The sequence below is a fragment of the Terrapene carolina genome, unplaced genomic scaffold, assembly GCF_002925995.2.
Source record: "Terrapene carolina triunguis isolate 2854851 unplaced genomic scaffold, T_m_triunguis-2.0 Scaffold238, whole genome shotgun sequence".
In the NCBI taxonomy this organism is placed as follows: domain Eukaryota; kingdom Metazoa; phylum Chordata; order Testudines; family Emydidae; genus Terrapene; species Terrapene triunguis.
In genome coordinates, this window is record NW_020664589.1 from 9,959,483 (window position 1) to 9,985,092 (window position 25,610).

The 25,610-nt window shown below is 52.2% G+C and overlaps 1 protein-coding gene across 2 annotated transcripts in view; it reads right to left on the bottom strand.

The window, feature by feature from the left end:
- The window catches only part of RALGDS (ral guanine nucleotide dissociation stimulator), a 101,234-nt gene that overhangs the window by 70,019 nt on the left and 5,605 nt on the right, over positions 1–25,610 (bottom strand). The window contains exon 1 of one of the 2 annotated variants that reach the window (XM_024210400.3): positions 3,850–3,921. The exons of the other annotated variant lie outside the window; for it this stretch is intronic. Within the exon in view, the coding sequence (XP_024066168.1) occupies positions 3,850–3,897 (48 nt within the window). The 5' untranslated portion in view covers positions 3,898–3,921. Of the gene's footprint in view, positions 1–3,849; positions 3,922–25,610 lie in introns of those variants that run through there. 2 annotated transcript variants of the gene reach the window in all.

Below are 25,610 nucleotides of genomic sequence, written 5' to 3' on the forward strand. Positions count from 1 at the left end.
CCCTGCTGTCCCACACCCTGGCCCCCACGCAGCTTTGCCAGCCCCCCTCGTGAACTGTGTGGTTTGACTACGTGGACAAAGATCCACTGGGGATGAGGAGACCAACTTCCTCTCATGCTTGTAACCTGCAGCAGGATTTGAACGCAGGTCCCTGGAGACTGCACTCCAAGTTGGGTAGGCTTCCACTCCCTGGGCTGGGAGGGGGGTGGAGTTGGTTTGTTGAGCCAGGGGTTGGGGTGAAACAATCACTGCCTGCAATTTTGGGCTGGGAGTGAGAGACCATGAAAGGTCTTGGGAAATACATCTCCAAAAGAGTCTGTTTGGGGATCTCCTGGGGGCTGGAGAACGGAGGTCAGAGGGTGCAGAGATCCCCCTCTCCAACGGTCCAGGGGCACCAAAGATTTCCAAACTTCACTCCATTGAGAAGCAGCCTGGGAAGCTGAGATTCCTCCTTCAGGGGAAATTCCAGGGCAGGCACCCCTGACTGGCTCTCCCTGGGTTGGGTCTCCCAGTCCTGGCACAGACAGGCGGCTGATGCTGCCAGCACAGCAACAGAAGATAGGAGCGTGGGCATGCCAGGAATAAGGTGCTTGATTTGGCCTCCCCCGGGGCAGAGAGCGCGAGTGAGCACTTGAGATTGTGCAAGTGGAGTTTCCACATTGGCACATGAGAGATATGGCTCTGGATTTCCCCACCGAAGTTTCCACTATGGCGTCAGCTGTGCCAGCCAGCAGAGGAGAAGTACGAAAGGATGCCAGCTCTGCCAGCATATCTGTATGCAATTGCTCCCCCGCTTCCCAGGGCTGACGGACAGGGTTAATTCTTCCCAGGCTTACAGAGGGACGGCAGGGACTCAGACAAGTTTATACACCGCAAGAACGAGCCGGTCTCCAACCTGCAGATGCTAATCCTTCTACTCAAAAGCCGCAGTCTGCTCCCAAGCATTGCCTGCTGACACTCGCCCAGCTGGAATCCAAATGCTCTCTGCTAGAAGCAGGAAGGCCAAGAAGTTGGAAAATGCCAGCACTGCTTTGCGCGCGATGGACAAGAGCGTCTCCCTTCGAGTTAGCTCGACGCCCTGTGTGTGTGTGTGTATAGCTGGCGCTTCGTCCTGCTTTAAGCTGGAACGCTCCTAAGTTAGGAGAGTCGCAGGACAAAGCACAAGCTGTATGCTGAGGGACTCAAGTCGTACTTGCAGTGGGAAAACTGGGACAGATTCAGCGATGCTGGTGTAAATCCAGAGTGACTCCTCTTACCTTGGACTCACTCCAATGTAACAGAGCAGAATTCGGAATGGTTACCAGACCTGAGGCCATGGGGAAATGCCTGTTAGCCCTTCCATCCTGAACAGCGGAGCTGGTACGTTCAAGGACAAACACAGCTCTCTGGTGGAGCCAGGGGCATCCCCAAAACAAGCTCTCCCAGGACCAGGATACACCCTGACATTCCAGCCAACAACTGGGCCTCTCACAGTGACTTGGCTGCAAAGACCTGTACATGTTCCAGCAGCTGCAAAGGAGTTAACGGAAACAACTCCTAAAATACAGTGTTTATCCTCTGAAATAAAAGCAAATTTGACTTTGTGCAGTAAAACCAGGAGCGACATTAACAAGGAGAGGCCGTTCCAGAGCAATCCAGGCCAGGGTTTTCTTCTCCTAAATTCAGTCCTGAGAGGCCAGCTCTGGTGAGATCCAGTTCAGGCTTTCCTCTTCCTTAGTTTACAATAATTCTCAGGGAATCCTCTACCTGTCTTGGGGCAGCCCCGCTGAGTTCCCTAGGTAATGCTCCAACCTTCAGAGGTAAATCCGGCACCTGCTTTCCCTGCCCAGCAGGAATGAATTCTGGACTCACTACACTTCTGAATCTGGTTACATGACAGTAAAACACTCAGCCTGGTTAGGGCTGTCCAAGCCCCTTGGTCCTAAATAGGGTGACCAGATGTCCTGATATTATTGGGACCATCCCACTATTGGAGCTTTGTCTTATATAGGTGCCTCTTATCCCCCACAGGACCCTAATACCCCCCGCCCATCCCGAGTTTTCACACTAGCTATCTGGTCACCCTAACCTTAAGGAACCTGCCAACACACTGCAGACAAAGCAAATAGTGAACAAGATGCCAGGAGGCACTGCCCTAAGAGATACAGGCAAATCAGGTGCTCAAATACCACAGCGGTGAGCACAATAGACATGGGAGGGAGAATGAGATGATAGAAGTGTCAGGATAATGGGACCGTTGGCAGGATCCGGCCCTCTTCGCCCCAGCCCTTTTCAGCACTGGAGGAGGGTGTGGGTTGGCTGCACACCTCTCCTCACTCCCTTGAAACACGAGTCTTCCCGTCTTACTCCTTGCCTCTCCGAGCCGGTCCTGAGAAGCACGGGCTGCCCCCAAGCCTCAGTCACTGCAGTGGGAGTTGCAAGGTGCTAAGCCCCCACCTGCTGCACCTCCCCATGCACAGCCTGGTTACCTAGCTCCAGCCAGCTGTGCGGCAGCCATGCAGGTATCCTCATTACCACAGCCACAGCAGCCAACCAGCAGCTCCTGGCCAAAGCCCTGGGGTGTATCTAATTGCAGCTGCTGGGCGAGTCACTTTTTATTTATGGAGACACTTTCCCAGTCTGCTGAGCAAGGCCTGTTGGGGGTTTCCCACCCTCCTGGGACCGGAAACCACCGCCTGGGCATGTGTGGGAGGGGAGGCACAAGGTCCTTCTCCTTCTTTGGCTTTTTTGGGTCTCTTTAAAATCACCGCCACCACATGGGAATCGCATCAATAAATATAATCACTCAAGCAATAAGTGTGACATCAACATCAATACGTTAATTGCACCACTGTCAAGAAATTCAGATTTAATGTCCCTGCAACAACCAAACTCTGCCTGCCCCCCTTGGGTATACTCATGATGGGCGCAATTCTGCCCCCAGTGAAGCCAGAAGTAGTTTTGCCCCAGACACCAACACGACCAGGATTGGGTACCATATGATCACCCAACATACAGTATGAACAGGGAGACCAGATGCCACCTGTGTGCGTCTAAGCCTACGGAAAGAGGGGCAGTGATATCGGGTTGTTGAGCAGTACAGCGAGTCACAGGGCCCAGCGCTGTGTAATCAGGTCTGTAATGTACTCACACATAGGGCAGAGTTAAGTTTGCTGAAGGAACCTTGCCTCTGAAGTTCCTGGCATTGGATGCAGCATTGAGGAGGAGATTCCCAAGTGCCCCAAACAGGATTTTTGCACTTAATGGACCAAATTCCACTCTGAGTTGCTCCAGTGGGGTTTGCACCAGAGTAATCGAGAGCAGACTAGCTCAGAGCGAACTGCTAAACAGCTGGAGAGACAGTGAGTGAAGGTATAAAACAAAACCTGTGCAGAAGGAGATTTAAGCTCTGCAGCTGAACGGTGCCTCTGAAATTCCACATCAGAACTGTCCTGCATTGACACACGGCAGCCCACACCGATGGGCTGCCCTGGGGTGACACAGACGGGGTTTCACTTGTTGTCCCACCTCACATGACAAACATCCTCTTTTGCTTTGGCTGGTGACATGCATTTAAACTTTCTAGAAACGTTTCCCCCACCCCCTCCTCCCACATTTGGCCCCCTGGATTTTGGAAGAGCAAGAGATAGCCTGCCACAAAATACGCCTCTGGAAAGGAGACAGACAAACTGTTGCTCATGGAGATCACACCAGCCCTCGGCAGCGCTAACTTCACCAGAACTTCCCCGTTCCCAGGAACGCTGCTGGTTGGATGGAAGGGTGGGGATCAAAAACCCCTCCCGGCCCCTTATGCCCCATCCCCACCCCCTCGACCAGAACACCCCTTCTACTTGCTTTCTCTGTACTCACATCATCATCCTGGACGCTCAGGGGAATATCCAGCATGCACATCTGCATGGGCTGAACCAGAGCCTTCTGCACATTGAACAAAGGTTTTGCCTCCATCTTCCCAGTGCTGGAAGGATTTCTCTCTTCCTCTTTTTCTCTCCCTGTCTCTCTCTTTCCTTCCAATTCTTAGACTAAGAGAAAGTCCAGCCCTGGCGATGAAGTAGATTGAAGCTCTCCCTTTGATCAGCTTTGCCAGCGCATCTTGCCAACAGCTGCTGCTTCTGCTGCACTAAGAGGTCTTATTTCCTTCCTTGCAAATCAAAGAGCCGCGGAGCCACACCAAGAGGCTTTCCGTGTGCGTGTGCAGCCAGCGATGTTCTCGAGATCTGAGAAACAGCCCTTCTCTGCAAGCGTGCCACAACATGCTCCTTTCCCCCAGCCTCTCTTCCTCTCGCTCGGTGTGATCTATGCCGCTAGCTCCTGCTGCCGCTTTGCACCGGCGCGGGGTTTCCAGCCTCATCTACATGCATGGCACTCGCAAACCCCTGTGCATTGTCTCCAAGCCACAACAGGTCCTGCCTGCTGTTGATTTCCTATTAGGATCGAACTGTGTCTGCTGTAGCTACAGCATTTCCCTGTGGTGGTTGTGTCAGGTAGGCGAGCGGTGCTGGAGGAATAGGTGCGCGGGGAGGGCAAACTTCAGCCTTAGCCTCCCCCTTTTCTTTCCTTCTTCCATCCCTCTCTTGTATTGTTTAAGGCACCATTTCAGATAAATGCCTCCCTATGCTCACAGGGGCACTAGGAGGCTCAAATAATTCATGCCCAGAGAGCACTGGGAGTTCTTGTTATGAAAGAGCAGTGCATTGCTAATACGGACCAGGTGAGATTCACAATCATTTCGCTCGTGGAAAGCTTTGCCCCATGGGCCAGCCAGTGCCACCCATCAGGGAGCCTTGCCAGCCATTCTGCCCTGGGTTTGAAATGGGGCTTTGCTGGAGGCATGTTCCGGGTGTGGAGCATGTCCCCCCACAATGTCCATCAGCAGTGCCTGGATCGGTGTCAGCGGGGAGCTCTCCCCCCACACCGGGAGTTTAGTGTCCCTGCTTCCATGGGTAAGTCCCCCCCAGCAAACCCCGTCCCTAGGACTCTTCTGCTCACCAGCATTAGGAGCACAACTCTTGGGTGCAGAGGAGGAAACGAGAGGTCTGCTGGGGCGACTGCACTGGCCTCCAGCATCTGGAGACCGGGGACCCAGTGAAACGAGGCTGCTGGTCACCATATGGATTCGTCACAGAACAGGGCTCGTGGGGTGTCTCGGCCTAGTACTTGTGTCCTCCTTGCCTTTCCTGGGGGGATGGGCACTGGCTGGAGAGGGGCTGCTCCCCAAGGAAGCGTGGCTCTGCTGCGTTCACCCTTCGCTCAGCTCTGCTATTCCCCTGTGCACAGCTCAGCACCTCACCCTGCAGCAGAGAGCTGGCTCCTGCCAGATGGCAAGGCCGTTCGGCGCCAAGTCCCACCGCCTTATCCCCACCAGTGCCAGAAATCAGGCCTGTTCTGTCTGGTGGAAATGGCCAGTCAGAAAGGAGCAGGCCAGTGGGTTCAGGTAACTGGGCCCAGTGAGCAGACGGGAAGTGGCTGGGATCCCCTGGGTGCTCTGAGCAGTGCTAGTTCTAGATTCCAGCAGGTACGATTTCAAATGGCGCTGCCAGGTCCCAACAGAGAAGAAGCCACCCTACTAACGAAAGCGACCCTCACAACCAGCCCCCTTCCAGGTAGTCTCTGCAGACAGGCCAAGGGCGGAGTGGACGGGAAGTGTAAACTCCCATCTCCTGCATTGGTGGAAGAGAGCTGCCCTGCTTCGGCCCGCACTGACCCTCACCCCGGCATCTTGCAGCAGTGCCAACCTGTGCACATAGAACATTTCGCCTTGGCTGTGCGGGGTGAGAGGCCTTTCAAAGTCATGCTGGGTATATTCACCAGGGGCTAAGAGAGCCCCATGGCGGCTGGTTGGGGATGCACAGCATGATGGGGAACAGTGACTGGGAACCCCTCGGCTCTGGGCATACACAAGGAGGCCTGAATCTCCACGGTCCCTCGCTGGGCAGCAGTCATGACCCTGCTGTTCCAACTCCATCCAGCTGGCCTTGGCCACAGGGCCTGGCCTGGAGCACACGTGGATTTCCCGGGGAGCACTGGCGGGGGGACCTGTTGGGGTTCGCATTCCTCTGTCATTAGGTAACAGGCTGCTCAGCGTTCAGCCTCCAAGCCGCCGCAGCTCTCTTCCTGCCCTCCCCTGATGTGGGTGAGTCACTCGCACGCAAGCCAGAGCTGTCCAAGCCACTGGGCCCGGGCAGGCCTCACACATGCACAGCCTCATGGGGAAAAGCTACAGCCTCCTCTGTGCCTGTATCTCTCAGGGCAGGGGGCCTGGCACACTCCGTCAGCCCTGCTGAGATAGCCTGTCCCTGGGCACATGGGAGGGGACTTTCCCGGCTTCCTCCTGGAACTGTTTCCCAGGCTCCAGCTACCCGGAGCTGGGGGCTGTGCCTACTAGAGGCAACGTTGCCTCCAGCACAGCAACCCCCCTGTCTACAGCCTAGTACTATAAACCAGGACACAGCTGGGGGAGGCCGAGAGCCAGAGCCTGCCCTCCATTACACTGTGGTAAATCCGCGGTGCCTCCACTGAGCTCAGTGGGCCCCGTGTCTGCTACCCAGGGCCTGCGCTCAGGGCGACAACGGAGAGGGTGGGGTTAAATACCACCTTTGTACCGCACAGTTGCCAACTTTCACACAGTAAATAAGCACCCTGACGTTCACAATAAGCCAAAATTCAAGCTAATCCCATTTCAAAACAAGCCAATCCCTAAGAACCCCAACACTCTATGTGACTAGATCCCCCCGGCGTGCAGTCTGGGACTGTGGTGGGCCCGCTGTGCACCCTTGACTCTCTTCCCCCCTTGCCCCTGCTTGCCCCTTGCTCCTGCTTGACCCCACTTGCTGGGAGCTGATCCACACAAAAAAAAAGAAGCAACAAGCTACAAGCCAAAAACTAGCCAACAAGCAACTCACAAGCCAATAAAGCCAAAAACAAGCCCAATTTCTGCTTTTTTCCCACGGGTGTGGCACATCTGCCGCCCATGTTTTGCGCCTGTCTCTCAGAGAGTTAGAGCAGCTCTGAGGTTGCTCTAATGGGAGCTCAGGCTGCCATATGGCTCATGGGCAGCTGAGAATAGCCAGAGCGTTCCAGCCACACCCTCTCCCTCTCTCGAACCATCCCCACTATGCCCTGACGCTGGGGGCTGTGAGGGGACCAGTATAGAACCCATACGTTCTTCCTACACCAGCCAGAATAGCTCCTTACCCTGTGAGAACACCCTCAGGAGGTGATCCACTACCCAAAGGCCACTTTATGCTTAGAGGGGCCCTTCGAGCAATGGGGAATCCGTCCTAAAGGTCTGACCCCGGCATCCCTGAGAGGGGAATTTGCCCCCAGCAGTGCCGGGGGAGGGGCTCTCTCATAGGCTTTACCAGCTGGATGGTGCTTAAAGCCTCCAGTGCGAACCAATACCTTCTTCTAGCACCCCCAAGAAAGGGGGCCCTTAATGCACCCAATTAGTGCTGTGCCATGCTCTACAAGAGGGTGGAGCGAGCAATTCCTCCCTGCCCCTGTGCTGATCAGCTCATGCTCTAAAGCAGGAGACCGGAGTCCTCTGTGTAGGATGGTCTATAAGGACCTTTAGCTCCCTTCCCCTGGGGTTCGAGCTCAAGTCCCAACTACATTTCCAGTGAGAATAGGTGCAGGGGATCACGGTTTCAGACCCCGCGCTGAAGACCCACGTTCAAATCCTGGCTCCAGTGTACACAGCCCCGCTCCGTCCCCAAACCCTGTGTTAACAAACAGATCAGCCCAGCGGGACACATCCCTACAGTAACAAGCAGGTGGGCACAGCTCAGGCTCGCCATCAGACCAGCCAGTGAACCAGCGTATGTGGGCATTGGCAGACTCGACATCTGGAGAAGGAAAAGGAGGTCAGGTTCAAGCCCCGAAGTCCCCTAGGAGTACAGGTCCCTGGCTCTTTCCCATGAGAGCCTCTGCAATTAACTACATGGTGATACGGAAAGCGAGGCCCATTGCCCGCCTGGTGGATGTGTCTGTCCCCAGCCCCTGGCGAAAAGCGACAGGGGTATCGTCTCCAAGCCAGCACATGGCTGGCCCGGGGCCAGTGCCTGCTCCGCAAGCCCCAGAGCTCAGTGACCTCTGCGTAGGGCAGCCATAAAGCTGTCAAAGAGGGGAAATAACCTCTTGGGGAGAGTCAGCAACCACGCAAAAGACTTTGAAAGGAAAACAAAACATTAAGTCCCTGGACTGGCCCAAGGGAAAGGCTGGTGCCACTTGCAACAGAGGAGCATGGGCAGCGAGAGACTGGGGGGCTACGCAGGGGAGCAGCCACCCTGCAGGCCCACCTGGAACAAGCAGCAGCTGGATCTGGTAGAAAGGTGGCTGAAGGGAAGGTTATGGGTTTGCTCTGCCAGGGAGGCACCAGCAGAGGCCCAGCAATGGGGCTCCAGACTATTACTCCTTTGCATTCACAGCATTCATCAGCAGTGCTGCTATGGGGAGCCCCCCCATCCTATATCCTGCTCCATGTCCCCGGACAACAGGCAGCAATTCTCACCCATGACAGACTCTCAGACATAAGCCAACCCTGCTGTTGCTGACAGCAGCTTAAAACTAGAGCCCTGAGACTGATCAGGGAGGTGACCAGCTTTATATGATCCCCAGAGGAGAATCCACTGACCAAGATCCCAGCATGCACTGGGCTCAGGATAAAACCTGGGGTGGATTCTTTGGGGAAATCAGGCTCTTCCTTGGTCCCCATCGGGTATCTGAAGTCATTGCGAGGACACCACAAGCTTCTCCATCCACGAAGGATGTTTCATTCCCCTTCACTGTTCTCCCAACAGCTCTGGTAGGACGGGGAAACTAATGACCCTATCCCAGTAGCTTTGAAGAATGGCTTCACCAGGGATCTTCAACAGGTGTGGAATGCAGAGATTGACTTTGCTCATGACAGTCGCCAAGCCAGCCACCTTCCACAAGGATCCCCAGGGGCTTGGGTATATGGCCGTAATTCCACCGCCTCAACCCACTGGCATCGATGGAAGTCGTGTGCAAAGATCCTGGTTCCTCCGATATCAATGGACAAGGGTCTGACCCAAAGCACGTGTCACCCGCTAGCCTTGTACCACATGGAAAGGGTTGACCTCCAAGTGCCAGCCCCCTCTCGACCCAGCAGAGAGGCCCAGCCACAAGACGCCACAGCTGGTGGGAAAATCCTCCCAGCTGGAGCACTTTACCCAAGTCCCTGGTTCCCGGTGGAGGCAAAACGCCGATTCATTCTCTGCCGCTTTGCTATTTAATTTTGCACAGGAGCTCGGGGTTGATTGTTTCCTGCAGGTCCAGCCAGGCAGCTGGCAACCATTGTTGGGAAAACTCCGCTTTCCAGTAAAGGTCTCGTCAGGAAAGGAATGACTCCAGGGAAGTTCACCAGGGATTCCTACGCAGGCCCTCATGGGCTCTGACTGGTCCTCCACTGCCCTAGTGATAGACAACTGCCTGTCTGGGACATGCACCTCTCCCAACGAAGGGTGGTTATTAACTCCCAAGGTCCTTTATGAAAACGCTCCCAGGTTTTAAGCTGTGAGACTGATTGCCCAGCAGATCCCTGCAGAATGTAAGGAAAAGGCTGCTGTGTGAGGTTTGCTCATCGTCAATTCAACTTAGGGCACTGAAGCTAGGGTTTGGAAACACAAAGGCCTTGTCTACACTGGAATTTTAGCCACTGGTGTAGCTGCGATGGTGCAAACCCAAAGCATAGACACCATTTACAAAGACATGGTGGCACAGATTTGTACCGGGTGACTTAAAAACACAGCATAGCCAAGGTCTTAGGGGAGTAGACAGCTCACAGGAGACTGCTCGCCAAAGGTTGCACAATCTGACCTGAAGGTTTTACAAGTCAAACATCAAAGGCTCCATGATATTAAAGAAATCCCACAAAGACAATGGAAAGTTTGCTTTCCAAAGGAAATCACAACCCCGTGAGCTGTCTGCAACCCAAACATAGCAGCATCCTGCTCACACGGGAGAATGTGAAACTCAGGAGAAACACCTTGAAATGGACCCTTTTGTTTTCACTGCCCCGAGCTGATAGAAATGTAAATAGGAAATAAAACAGCCTGAGGAATGAAAAGTAAATAAGGTTTCTAAGCAGTTCTTCCCCTTTGATACTCAGCAGTAACAGAGGGAGGAAATCTGGTTCTATAAACACAGAAATCTTATCCCCCCAGAGTCCCTCTACAGAATCCCCCAGGGTCGGACTAACAAAGAGCCTAAGGGCCAGACTTACAAAGGGATTTAGGCACCTAGTGGGATTCACAAAAGTGCCCAAGCAAGTCAGGTCCCTAAGTCCCATTGAAAGTCAATAGAAGTTAGGCATCTAATTCACTTAGGCACTTTTGTCAATCCCACTTGATGCCTATTTGCATCTTTAGGCACCTAAGGTGCCTTTGCCAATCTGGCCCTAAGGGACATAAGAGCACAAGCCCAATGGCGAAGGAGCACTTTTGAACATTCCACCCTCATTCCCCTCAAAGCTTATTTCTGCCCCAGGATCTCCATACACCTGGTCATTTCTGTTCCTTGCGTTCAGTTTCCTTCGGCAGAGGAGCAAGTCAGGAAAAGCCCAGCGTTGCTGCCAGTTGCCCTGAAGATGAGGATGTGGATTAGTTGACATGTGCTCCGTCTTCAATCAGAGAGAGTTACAACTCCTAATAAATTCCACTGCCCAAAGGGTCTCTCAAGTCCATGGAACGCCATGGACTCCCACCACTCTGCAAACTCCCTTGCTCCCCAGAAGAGACAGGCATGTGAAAGTCATTTGTAACCAAGACCTTATGAAGCGCCTTTTAATAAGTACAGAGCGCCAATTAGCAATGCAAACTGAACAGCTAATGAGCATTAAACGGGAAAACCAATTAGTTTTCACGGGATTCCTCCACGCCTTTAACACTTGACGTATTTTGATTTTTAAGCTCCTGTGTGTGTTGGAATTTCACACCAGGACCTGAACGTAGCGGAGATCCCAGTCGCTATCGTTACTTAATTTCAAATAGAAAATGAGCTGTTGGTTTTGCTCACCAATCAATCAAACAGGTATCTAGGAAATGGCAGAGCCGGGCTCCGTCTCCATGGAGATGACCATATGCAATAACCGCCTAACCGATGGAGCAAAAAAAAAAAAAAAAAACTTATAAAGAAGCAACTCCAGCAGGCGGTTTTTTTGTTGGGGGGGGGGGGGGGGCAGGAGGGGAACAAAGGGGGTGTTTTTAGGAAATGGCACCAAAATGGCAAAGGGGCAGCTTCTTACACTGGAACAGGAGGGAAGGGCAGGTATCTATGGACCTCATTTCTGCTTCTAAATGCATCTTCATTCATCAGTTAAAAAAAAAAGAAAGAAAGAGGCTCTGTTGCTTGCAATCCAGCTGCCTTATTCAACGCTAAAGTGCTTTATCCAGCTGAAATAAATCCCCCAGGAGTTGGTAACATTGAGCTGTCATGAAGGGTATTTCATCTGGAGGAGGAGAAGGGGGGTGATCTTTACTTGGGGTTGCTATGGTTACAAAATGTATTGAGTTTCCATAGAAAACCCCCTGCTTCTGAAGAGCCTGTAATCCGCCAGAGGGCATTTCCGTAGCCAGTTCCCGGTTTCTGCGTGCGGTGACAGACAGAGGTACAGGTCGTAATCCTTGTCTGCTTCATCAGCAAGATGGGGTCGAGTGACAGAGACCAGACGAATGTCACACCATAGAACACATGCACACGCATTGCACAGAGGCAGGGATGCACGTGTCCTATGCATCCATCCAAACACTCCCCCAACAGCCCACCATATGCATGCAGACAGACCCCACAAATATGCACATGAGCTGCATGCATGCACTAATAAATACCTCCAAATTTCTTTGATAAACACGGCTGCCCCATCCCATCACTCACCCTGGCTGCTCAGGTATTAAAAACCAAAACCATGTGGCAAACCGGAGCCCTTCTGCAGCTGCAGGGATAGGCAGAAACACAAAGGCCTCTCTGCAGGTGATATGATCCCTGTTACGTCCCTTGCCCTCTATTCCCGCCCAGGGCTGGTGCCTTATCTGTGTGATTGAGTCAGTTCTACAGAACATCCTCTGTATTTGTTGTTGCCTTCCCTGGACATGGACAGTCATGGAAACCAGACCTCCATCCCCCACCGAGCACTGCCTACAAAAGGATGTTGTCAGTGAGTGACTCACTTCTGGACGGGGACACCGCATCTGTCTAACAGCTGTTCTTTAACGGCCTTGCCTCCCAAATGACATCTGTCGTCCTTTCCCCTCCAGCCCTGGTGCTTTGCCCACACTCCCAGACACGCCTAGCATTGCTCTTGAGTCACATGGGGAACCGAGCGGGTGTCAGCCAAGGGAGGGGTTGGAAACTGAGCAATCTATCTTGCTGTTTACCTGGAAACCAGCTGTCTGCCAACATGGTACAAAGGTGTCCGCTATTCACTGTGCTACCGGCCAGGTTACCACCAACCCGGCACAGAGCGAGAGTGGAAGCAGATGGATTTTTGACTGCGTAGTGGGGAGGGAGATTAGGATTCAGTCCTGTGTCTGCCACAGGATGGGACATGGACTCTCGCTTCCTGAGCTCAGAGGGTTGGGGAAGGGCTAGTCTGGCAGGGCCAACAGCTGGGAAGCAGAATGGTGTGTCCAGTGGGGCAGGAGGTAGTTCTGAGCCACTGGGGGCGGGGGGGGGGGGGGAGAGCAGGTGCAGCTTGCAGTTTCGTGACCCTCTAGGGCCATTTGTTTTGGGTCACTGTACTCCCTTGAGTTCATCACTCCCACCCCCTGCTCCCCCCCTAACTTGAACCCAGCATTTCCCTCCACCCATGGCAGATTCATCCTAAAAACCCAACCATCTGTTTTCTCAGCTAAAGGGCAGCCTGTGCAGTGTATTAGGGATCTGTGAGCCTCCCCCATCTAGACTGGCACAAATAGGGATCCTACAGACAGGATATAGACTGGATTTACTGCTGCATTCGATTTGTTTTTCATACTCCCTCTCCCTGCCCCCCAGCCTCTCCCGATCCCGAGAGAGAGAGTCAAGGTGTCAGACCTGCAGTGTTTGGGTTTGGTATTAGGTCACACGGGTTGGCCTGTCCTGGCTGGCCCTGGTGACGCTGACTCTCCCCTCCCCATGCGCGCGCACACACACACACACACACACACAATTCCATCTAGGTGAGACAGCAGCAGCTGTCAGAGAGGAATCCCCTGTCAAGCGCGGGGAGCATTCCTGAGCGGGGTATAAACACCATTCCAGAGCCCTGTGTCATTCCTGACTAATCCCGCCCAGCCAAGGGGAGTAACACCAGTGCGAGCTCCCTAGCACCCCCATTGCCTTCCTGAGCCTTCCCTGCCCCCCCCGGCATAGCACCTGCCCAGCTCTGCGGCTGGAGCAAAGCTGGGAACGCTGCGACAGACCAGTGTGCCAGCTGGCTCCACTCTGCCCAGTTTGCTTCATCAGATTGCTGCGCTGCATATGAATACACCAGCCCCGCAGCTCCCTGAGCAGCGCCCCCTGCAGTGTGCTAGGCCGGTGGGGCTCATTGTCATTTCTGCCCCGGACTGACCCCCATCCTCCTGGCCTCCTGCCCTCACCATCTTTCCAGCGGAGGACTTCCTGAGATTGACTGTAACGTCTGCCACAGACATTCCTTTTAGCAACCAGAAGGGGTGCTACTGAGCAACAAAAGGCCCGTCCCACCTCCACAGCTGGGCTGTCTCCCCAGCACTCCCAGCCCTTCCCAGGAAATCCCAGCAAAGGAATCCGGTTTGGATTCTTCCCCATCCAATCATGGCGTTCCCAAGCATCCAGAAGGAGCAAGGGGTGGATAACAGCAGCAAGCAGCTGCTTCCCGCCACGTGCAGCCCCTTGCCCGTCTAGCCAACCTATTTCCCCCTCTCTGCGTCTCGTTAACACTCCCCCGAAGGCATCGTTCCTGGGGAATGGGGGGAGTTGAGAAATAAGAGGCGTTTCTCAGGTACACACACACGAGAGTCTAGGCACCCGGGGAGCACACAGACAGCTCCATCAGAACCACTCTGATCTGCTTCCCCATTGTGCTCTCATAGGGGACATGTCACCCCATTAGGGCCTGATGAGGCAGAGAAGCTGTGCGGCTATGGAGCAGGCGATTAGCCCCTAGAGATGGCAAAGCCTGATGCATTTGAAACTCCCAAGAGCCAGGAAAGGACCTTTCTCTGGGGCAGATGGAGAGAAGAGGAGACCATTTAAAAAACGGGCACCCATGTGACACAGGCGTGCACAAGAACCAAGGGCACTGTGAGCAGAAGCTATGCAGTTGCACGTGCAAAACAGGTAGCTACAGGTGCAGTGCCCTGCTTGGGCCCAAGCGGGAGCAGAGAGGGGTAAAGCGACAGCTCTGAAGGCCCCACACAAGGCAGCCTCCCCCCCGCCCCCCCCGCAAACACACCACCCAGCCAACCTCAAGCCTGCAGGAGCTGCAGGGCCCAGGAGCCAGTCTGGCGGCAGGTGAGGCTCTGGCTGCCTTGGCTGGAGAATCCACAGGTGCCCTAGGGCTGGGAAAAATGAAGACAAGCAAGCTGCCGCCATCTCGACAGTTACCAATTATCATTCCTCTGCAAGGGCCGCGGAGACGGGATTCCTTGGATGTCAAGGGAACCTGCGCACCTGGGTGATGCAGTTCGAACCCCAGCAGGGCGGGGTGCTTCCCTATGTGCGTGCACACACGTAAACGGGTGTCCACCGGAGAGTGCGTGTGTGCACACGAAGGAGAGCGCTGTGTGCAGGAAGGGCTTTATTGGCTCCTCTCCTCACAGCAGAAGCACCCACAAACTCACAGGCGTTAGGCATGGCCGGGCCTAGGCGCCTCCTTCCCCTCCCAGTCAGCGCAGGATCGTTCCCGTCAGCACACAGTTGCCTTCTCCAGGGCTTAGTCTCGTTTCAAAAGGACCCAACCGAGGAGGCTGCTACCGCCTCCCTCTGGAGACCATTCCGCAGTCCAGCCCATCGCACTGGAGAACGTGTTTCCTGATACTAATACTCCTTTTCTTAATTTCATCCCATGACTCCTAGATCTACTCCCTTGCTCCACCTTTCATAGCCCTACTCCTTCCTGGGTGCTTTATAGCCTCCAGCTATCAGCAGCCCATTCTCACCCCCACCCTCTTAGTTTGACAGATGGGGAAACTGAGGCACACATAGGCTAAGTGACTTGCCCAGGGACGACACAGAGCGTCTGTGGCAGAGCAGGAATTGAACCAGGGTCTCCCATGGCCCAGACTAGCATGCGAATCACTGGATCATCCTTCCTCTCCTGGCTGGAACAATAGAAGAGGCAATATGTATGCATAGAGACGTATACACCTCTGTATATGGTAAGCACGTATGGCGCTCTTTTTTCTTGCCTTCTCATTTCTGAGCCCCTAGGACACACTCAGGTCACATTTTCAAACTTTTCTCCACAGCCACGTGAGCTAGACCCTTTTTTTTTTTTTTAAATAAAAGCTGAGAGTCTCATAGAAACCCCTTGTCTCCAGGGCTCAAAGCAAATATTGTGACATTTGACAGCACTACAGCAATCTAAATAGACAAAAGCCAGGAGATCCTACAGGCAGGAAACTGAGGCACAAAGCAATGAAGTGCTGTGCCTGGACTCACACAGGAGGGCCATCCTTCCTCTCAGTGTTTGCTTTGCAGGTCTGGCCTTTTCAACAGGTTTCCATTTGACAGGTGATCCATTCTTTTACCATCTCTGCTTCGGGTGGGTGGATGGAAAGTGTGTGTCATAGAGACAGATTCTTTGAGCGGGTTCATTTTCTACTGAGAATTTCCTTTGTCGTGCGCACAAAAATTTAGTCTCTCAATATCTCCCCACCCCTTATCGCGACAAAGAGCTGCCCAATATTGCTGGAGCCAATTCCTCAGCAGTGCGGGAAGCTGATCCTTTCTGCAGACCTTTCCCTTTTCCAAGTTGGCTCAGCCGCACCCAGGGAGCAGAGAGGGAAAGTCACTTTCGTTTGCATCTCTTCCTTTCCCCTCGCAGTCTGGCTTTATTCCTACACTCTCGCTAGGAGAGAGGGGAGGCAGGGGAAGGGCATAGTGGGGCAGGAGGGCTGTCTGCTTTGGTGGACACAATCCAGGTGTTGCAAAGGTCCTGCCCTGACCTCCTTGACGGCTGGTGTCAAATATCAGTTCTCCCTGGCCTGGCCCGCCTCTGGAACACAGTAGTTCAGTCTACCACAGAGAAGCCTGGATCTCTGCCTGGTTCCCAACACCAGCCAGTTCTGCAGCCACTCACAGATTTGGGACTGGGTGGGTTTGCGTCAAATACCTCTGTTCAGTAATTGCACTAGCAGGGGTCCCTCTGCAAAGCTACCACTCAGTCCAGGGAGGCTGGCTCCAGATGTTTTATAACCAACAGTGAGATGGGGCTGCTGCTCATTTACCAGGTCTGGCAGGAGGATCCCCTGGCCCAAAGAAAACAGGTGCCTTGGCTCCCTGGACTTCAGCACCAAGCGAGGAAGCCACTGCAGTGATTGTATGAGATGCATGAAAGCTTCTGCCCATGGTGCATTCTGACAACTACCACCCCATGTGGTTGGTACTTGTTGGGAGCAGGGGCTGATATAGATATGGAGATATACCTATCTCATAGAACTGGAAGGGACCCCGAAAGGTCATCGAGTCCAGCCCCCTGCCTTCACTAGCAGGACCAAGTACTGATTTTGCCCCAGATCCTTAAGTGCCCCCCTCAAGGATTGAACTCACAACCCTGGGTTTAGCAGGCCAATGCTCAAACCACTGAGCTATCCCTCCCCCCATGCATTGCATTGTGGGACTGGGCTGGGAAGGCTGCCTCAGGGGGTCCTGTCCATACAGAGGCCAGCGTGAGCAAGAGCCATCATCCCAGGCACTGCAGCCAACTGGGACCACCCGCCGGGGAGAACCCCATTGGCAGCTGTTGTGGGTGGACACACACAAGCTCTTACCATCTGGGTTTAGCACCAGCCCTCAGAGGGCTTGAGCAACAGGGGAAAGGATGCAGGGACCCCGTGCAGACAGCTGCCTACCTGCCCATCCTACACAGGCTCCGCTCTGGGTCTTCCACTGGCATAACCTGGGTGAGGTAGGAGGGAGCACAGCTAAGGCTTGGGGCCACCTAGTGGCAGACCATCGTAACTGACATTCAGCTCAGGCCTGGGGCTGAGCATTGATTTCTGTTGCTTAACGACAGGAAAGCTTTATAATCCTATTAACTAAACACCCTTTCAAAGACCATTGGAATGAGGATGGCGCAAAGGGGGGTTCTGTAAATAGCCGAGTGTTACAAAGCCCCGGAACACGGCCTGTTGGCTTTATCCAAGGCTGGGTCAATTCCCAAAAGCGGGAAAACGGTGGGTGTAGCTGCAGGTACAACTGTCTCTTGTAACCCCCTCACCCCAAAGATACTGGGTTCTCCTGGGGAACACCTGCTTAGGCCTTCAAATCACTAACCCTGATGGGTGAGGCAGCTGTTAGCCCCCCACCAGGCCAGTGGAATTTATGCTCCCAAGGATTCCAATACAGTTGGTTAAAACATTGTGCAACTAGGTGATAATTTGTGTCCCATTATGATGAAAGCGGCTGTTTTCCCATGAGATTTAAAGTGCACAGCACCACCTAATACAGAGTAAAATCTCTAACATCCCATGCATTTAAGCTCTCAATAGCACTGTCCAGTTCTGCATCGTCTTATACCCCGCCACAGAGATTCTGTATACACTTGCAACGGAGTTTATTTACTGATTCATAGAGCCCCCGCTGCAATCCTCCGAGTGCTCTCTGAGTTACAAACTACAAGAACCTGAACCCCGTCAGTAAGGACTCTTTGCACAAGGGCTACTCACATATGTAAGAGCGTGCAGGAATGGGTCCATACACAGTGGAATTGCTTCACTTCATGCCCCACTGAAATGCAGCCACTTTTCTGAGGCAATAGGAAGGCTGGTCAAAGAGTTTCCCCAGGCTGATTTGACAACAGCTAAATGTTTTGCAGGAACATAGAGATTCCCACAGAAAATATCAAAAAGGATGAAAAGTTTCATCATGATAAAGGACAAAACATTTTGTGACTTTTATTTTATCAGTGGAAAGGAAGTATTTTTCAATATTTCATTTTTCAAAAAAATTCGGAGATTTCCACTTTGCATCCCCATTCGGGACAAAACCAAATTTCGGAATTTCCTGCCAGACTCAATTCTGTTTTGCAGCCAGCTCTAGGTGCGAGGCAGAGGAGATACAAAGCCACTGCCGTCGCACCAGCAGCTCTACACAGGAGCTTGAGGGACAAGAAGCGAAGGAAAATCCTGTATCCTAGTGAGCCAACAAGGAAACGTTGCTAGGCAACATGCGATGACTGGGATTTGGCCAAGCCACTGGGGCTCAGGCCCAACTCTTCTGAAGAATGCCACTGGAGGAGTTTTAATAATGGCAGGCAATCCAAATGTCAGGCTGATGCCTAATCTCAACGACAGCAATTCCCACATCACAGCACCCCCGCAGACCCCCCTTTAGTCATTCACTTATGCTGGGCAAATGCCAGGCCTCATATTTTTCCAGCTTGGATTATGAATATGGAGGCTTAAGCTGTTCTCTTTGTGCAGCGCAGAAGCGTGAGAGGGATTGGCATTCCAATCATTCCCATTAACCCCCAGAGGGGCTAGTGCCCGATGGGCCAGTCCCTCTGAAGGGGGCTCTTTCCCCCTATTTGAACCTGCTCTCAAGAACACTGGCTGCATCCATATAACTCAGAGCATGTGGCCTTCACCACCAACAGCGGATGAAGGTGTGGCGCCAGGAACCCTTGTGATCTGAGGCTCCGCACTCAGAGGGGGCTGGAGTGCAGCAGGTGAAGAGGCAGAGTACAATGGTTCAAGCTGCTGCTGGGTTGGGTATCCTCCTCTGGGATAGAAGAGCAGAAGGAAGACAAGCGGGAGGAATGGTCTGTCCGGGCAGATCTGAGTCCCACTTAGCCTTTGGGATGAAGCATCCCTAGTGGTTAGAGCACAGGGCTGTGAGTCAAGACATCTGCAATCTGCTCTGCCATTGGCTCACTGTGGGACTAGGGCAAGTTGCCGCATCACTCTGTGCCTCAGTTTCCCCGAGGGCAGAATGGGAATGGTGATATCGACAGGCCCTGTGGGGCACTGCTGTTGTTTGTAAAGTGCTCCTAACGGAGAAGGGCAGAGTCTCATCATTAATCTGTCTCTTGTCACAAGAATCTGGCCTCCCTGAGGGGAGTGACCCAGTCTTGGCCCATATGGGGTAGTGTTGTGACCATCCTGCCTGTGCTGTGACTGGGCTACAGTGCCACAGGAACTGGAGTATACCGATCACAACGCAGCACAGCTCACTCCAGCCGTGTTATTTCAGTGCCCCTGAGGACAGCGCGGCTGCCAGGAACTCCCGCCCCATCGCCATGGAAATGTGGAAGCCTGCTGGGACTTTCAACTACTGCCAAGCAGAACAGGCCCCACTGCTCCAGAGCACTTGGCCGAGTAACAGACTCACAGCGTTTCCATCTCCTGCCGGCCCGAAGGGCACAGTGCAGCACTCCGAGGCACCTCTGCTGTGGGGCCAGCATGGAGAAACACCTTCTCCATTAGCAAGGGCCTTCCCGCTGCCCTGGGTTTCGCCTCACGTTACGCCTCCTGGCAGACTTTCCCGCTCTGTCCTTTCCCTTCTGTCCTCTCAGCACCTCAGTGCAGCCGGGCTAGGTCACCACATGGCTCGACCAGCGTACTTCAATCCTGCCCTGCAGCACCCCGGCTCCTCCGGTCCTTGGACCCGCGCCCATTGCACACACAGAGAAACCCCTGCAATTCTGACCCACAAACCCACCAAGCTCTTCCGGCCCGGGGATTCCTCATAGCCAGGGCGGATACAAATCAATTATTTTAAAAAAATAAATGACAAAAATCTAATTTTTTTTAATCTAAATCAGATTTTTTTGATAAAATGCTTTTTGAGGGGAAAAAACCTATTTAAAGATAGTTTTAATTAAGATACATTATAGATCAAAGATATCTCATCATGGAATAGGGATTATAAATTCTAATTCTATAGTATGAGACAATATATTCATGTAATGTTTAAGAAAAGTTTTGTAAATGAGTTCCAATAGTTCATGGATTAGGGACCCCATTTTATGAGGTTCCAGGGTCTTCTGTATAGATTATTTAGGTTAATCTTTCTATCTACCCAATGGGACTCAGTGCTCAGTCTAGAAGATACCATTAGAGATGCTTAGTTTTGCAGTTCTCAAACTGTGGATTTGCGTCTCCAGAGATAACATGCTTGTTAACAGCAAAAAATATATATATAAATAAATAAAATAAATAAATATATAGAGGTGAGAAATAACAGACCTCAACCCTATTGTCCCTCTGCAAATTTGTGTACACAGAGTCCGTCCCTTACCACTCTCTAAAAGTGCAACGTTTCAAAAGTTCAATGAATAGAAGATTGTTGGGGGCGGAATAGATCTGGACAAGGAGAAGAAGTCTGGAGATGAATGTAAGATGGGAGGGACAAGCAGTAGAAACAAAAGTGAAACTGAGCAGCATATTCCAGAAGTCTTGAGGTCTTTCTGAGTGTGGCCTTCATTGATTTGAGATCTACCGTACCATTCTCTCACTAGAAGGAAAAACCTATAATGGCAGCAGGTCGTAAAAGAGACCCAGTTTGGGAATAAGAACCATTCAAGAAATATGTTTGCTGATGATGTTTTAAAGAAAGTCACACCAGTGAACTGGTGGAAGTCACTTAAGCACTTGGATTCAGAGACTGTTGAAGTGATAATCTCACTTTTAATAGCAGTAGCTTCTTTTGCCGGTGTAGAAAGAATATTTTCTTCCTTTGGACTAATTCATTCCAAATTGAGAAATCGTTTGGGACCTGAAAAAGCAGGAAAGCTTGTTTTTCTTTTCCAGATTGTGAACAAACAGGAAAACGAAGGTGAAGACGACTGAGTTAGCTGCAGAAGCCAATATTTTAAGTTTCTCATGTTGACCTGGCTGACATAGTCGATTTAACTTTTTTTTAAATATTTCATTTAACTATTTTAGTTAAAAACAATTTTAACAAAAACAAACCTGATTTTAAAAAACTTGAATGTTTAACTAAAATCAAAAATTCATATGCTTGTTTTGTTAAAATATCATGTTTGCTGTTGAAGAAAAAAATCCAGAATACATAATGTTGTTGTTTTAGTTAAATAAAAAGATTTAAATGTCTGTCTGGTGATGTTCTCCTCCTAATACAGCATGGCAAGAAAATCCTCCGAATATTAATGATTAACTGATGAATTGGAGATTGTTCACCTCCTAATTACTTCATAAATATCTGCTTCAATTACCTTTGGTAAATGAAATAACCAATCATTCATTTTCTGATATAGCTGTAAAACTAATCTGAAAAGTTTTCAAAATAAATCACTTAAAAAATGTATAGTGTGTACCTTCTAAAAATGAAACCTACATCTATCTCTGAGTTGTGAAGAATATGTATTAAGGTTATAACAACCAACAAGAATGCACTTTTATGTAGAAATCCATGATTAAATTGAATCTTCTTGACTAGTGATTTAAATCATGATTTAAATCAAATCCACCCTGCCCATAGCTCTGCCAATGCACCACTGTCCCAACCGGCAGCCTTCCCATCCCCTGCTATTCCAGCCCAGGGCTCCTCATGCACAACTCTGCCAATGTTCCTCAACCCGAACCCGGTGCGCCCTCTGCTATTCTTGTCCAGTGAGCCCCGCCAAGGGACCTCAGTCCTGACTCTCAGCCCCCGCTGCTGTTCCTCTTTCCTGACCTTTTACACCCAGCTATTCGAGCCCTGGCCTTTGCCTGATCCCCAAGCATCAAATCACCCTTTCCTGGAGGAACCAGACAGAGGCCGAGCTGTCTGCAAAATACTGTTCACTCAAAGCCATTCTCGGAGCCAGGTCTCCATAATCCACTGCGTCAGAGAGCATCCTCTGGATGGGCCATTTCCTCCTTTCTCAGGGAAGGAGCCAGAGTTTGCTGTGCTGGCCTTTCACTGACTTGCAATCATAGGTTCCTTCCCAAATTCCTGTCACAGTTATTTACACTAGCAAAGTCTCCAGCCAGCACTCCTCACTGCTGCCCTGGGAGGCTGGAAGCGCAGGCTGCACGGGCCCATGAGCACAGAACATGCTGCAGAGCGGCTGTTTCGCTCCTATGGCAGTAAACACATGGCAGGAAATCTGGCATCAGATGGTAGCAGTGAGACCAGGAGTGCACAACAGGACGGACCCTGGAGATCTTCACAGGGGTCCAATACAATCCCCCCAGGCACAGCGAGACACCCCTGAACTCCCCACCCCTATGCCTCCTCAGGTGCAAAGCTGATGGGCAGGCCGACCCATTTTCTTTCTGCAGGACGACTTGGCAAGTTCCAATGTGTCGGATGCGACCTTTACAGAGTTCACGTCCTGTCTCCAGAAGGGGCAGGGCATTTTTAGCGGGGGGGGGGGGTGTGTGTGTGTGCAGCTTTGGAGGAAGGGGGAGAAAAGGAGCATCAGGTTCTCATCATCCTGAGAAACTGGCGAGGGGCGGAGAGGGAGATGGCATATGTCGAGGCAGAGGGATGATAATAGGTAGCATGAGCCTTGAGGGAGGCTGTGCCCAGCTCACGGCGCCTTTCCTCAAATCCTGATGCAGAAGAGCGTCCCCTGGACAGTTCCCTCCAGAAGTTTAACCACCACTCACCCCCATTCCTCCTGTCTTCACCACCTCTTCACGCTCTTTGCTGGGGAAGCTCAGGAAGGCTTGGAATCCAGGTTGGGAAGAGCATCCCAGAACTCTGCCACCAAGCCCCAGAACCTCTCTAAAGCTCCCGAGGCTCCAGGAGTGGGCTGGATGTCCCTCAGGTACAGGGTCCCACGTGGCGTCAGCTTCCAGTCATGGCTAGAAGCCGGGGTGAGGGGCAGGGGAGAGGGTTGGCTGATCATGTCAGAACCTCAGACAATTTGGCTCTGTAATGGGCGTGGGTTTGGGTTGGTTCCTATTTCACCCCTGGGTGCTTTCCCTCATCCTTCACCTCCTCTGTCTCACTGCCTCTCCCCTTAATTATCCCCCTGAAGACACTTCTCTCTAGGCAACATAATGAAGGTTGTTATTCTGCTTGGGACAGACAGTGCAATGGAGACACAGCCCACCTCGCTGCCATCCCACACCCGCCCTCGATTGCGGACGTCTGCCAGCCCTGGGCTCAGAAAGAAAAGCCCGGCACAGTAACCCAACATCCCATCTCTGTCCAGCTCAGCCATGCTCCGAGGAGACCAGCAACAGAGGAGGAGCCAGAGACCATAAATTTGTCCGGGCACGACAACGATCTCCTGAATGGATGAACTCCCGCTGTCCGCACCAGGCCTCCAGGGAGCAGGAGCTCTGTCTTGGAAGCCTGTGATCAATGACATGCAGTCGCCAGGCAGCCCTTGACGTCAGCTCGTGTCTACAAACATTTTTTTTGACGGATGGCCAAAGCGTGCAAGGCAGGGACACAAAAGAAAGTGGAGAACTGAACATCCGAGACAAAGGAGAAAGCCAGCTCGATGGCTGTTAGACGTCCCTCCTGGGATGAATGCACAGTCATTCTCAGGCTGCTTTACGAGCTAACAGGGCCCAGAGAAGTTAACTCAACTAGCGGCACAGATCCCTGGGGAATACCACATCTGCAATCCCACCACAGACCTGACGGGAATTCATCCAGCGATACTGACCGGGGCTGAGCTGGTCGGACATTCCCAGCCACGGCTAACCCAGCAACTATCAAATGTCAATGATAGAACAAAAGGCCCCAGCAAGGACCAGCCTGCTCTCCCCGCTGTTGCCACTAGGTCGTTTGGTACGAGGTGATGGCGGGGAATGGCTCCATGCAGAGAGGATCTGGGCAGGTGGTAAATTCGGTGCACTTAGCACATTAATGGCTGGCAGCTGGAATTTCTTATAGCAGCCGCTGTCGAAAGCCAACAGCGCAAAGTGCCCTCCGCATTGCTGGGGCCTCTTCACCCCGATCTCTTTAGCCACCTTGCAGGGCAGGGCAGTTTCCTTCCAGGTATCACAGAGCACTGGACTGGGAATCAACAGACCGGGATTCCAGTTCCAGCTTTGCCACTGACCTGCTGTGTGACCTTAAGCAGGTCATGTGACCTCTGTGTGCCTCCACTTCCCTTCCTGACCTTCGTCGTGTCCATTTAGACTGAAGCTCTTTGAGGCAGAGACTGTCTCACTAATTGTACGGGCAGTGCCCAGCACAGCAGGCCACGCTCTCAGTTGGGGCCTTTGGACAATACTGAAATACAGATTAATAATCAACCATCAGCTGAGAGCCCTTATGTCCCATCTATGCTACAGTCACCTGGGTTAAACCATGGGTCCCAAATGTAGGCTTCCACTCACACAAGCAAGAGCAGAGTACATTCTATCACGGTTCAGCCAAAGGCACCGCTGACGCGAATACCAGCAGCACAGGGGCTTAGACCTAGAGAGCAGACAAAGGCAAAGGCGTTTCATGCAGCCCCAGCGAGGAGTACATTTTGTATGGTAAGCTTTGTGCCAGGCTGCCATAAAAATGCCCCCAATCATCTGAACCTCAGAATAAAGCAGTGGGATACTATGGTGATGAGGGCCTTGGTATCTAAGTACTTATACGGCCCTCGTCACCATAGTAACTGAGGGCCGCATTTGGAGATTCATGCCCTAGAAGGACCTCAGATGAGTGCAGGTGAACAGTGCATTTTAAATAAGAGATGGCTGGGACAGGGCACCTGTGTAGCTCTCTCCTGTCACTGGATGTGTCCCATCAGCACTAACAGGGGGTTCTGCACCAGGGCAGAATAAATCCTGCACATGCGAGGGAGAACTCTCAACGCAAGAGGAGGTTGTTCCCTTGACAATATCCTAGCCCCACTATCGCCTGAGCCAGGGAGGGGTTCTAACTCCAGGCCCCAGACGCGTAGGGACAGGAGTCATCACTCCTGGGTCTGTTCTCCGCTCCACCAAGCCTGTGTCTCAGCATCCCCCTCTGTAAAATGGGGAGAACAATACAGTTCGACCTCATAGGGATGCAAGACACAAATGCTCGTGAAGCGCTGGGAGGTGCATGGAGGGAAGGGGGCAGAGAAGGACAAAGAATTATTCTGATGGGTTGAAGTGTCCTTGAGGAAAAGAGGTAATCCCCGTGTGCTGCTCCTCACATGCTGGTTTTCATACCGTTCTCTTCTACATTCCAGCCACAGCAGCAGGGCCCCCATTGGTCCCCAGCTTCATGTGCCAAATGAAGGCTTGGTTTGGCTTTTCCTAATCAAACAGTAGATCTGTCTCAGGGGTGGCAGAGCTGCATGCTGTGCTCACCCATGGAACAGAGGAGCCTCTGCATCACAGCACCCGTTACTGAGATCCTGGGAGACCAGGATTCAAGTGGAAATAATCCCAACAAAATGCTGAAGAGAGCTTTGGTTATTGAGATAACCACCTTGGGCAAGAATATCCTGGGTACACTCCAACTCCAGTCAGTCCGCTCTGCCTTCCTAAACTCTCTGAAATGTAACCCTTGGGTTCTGG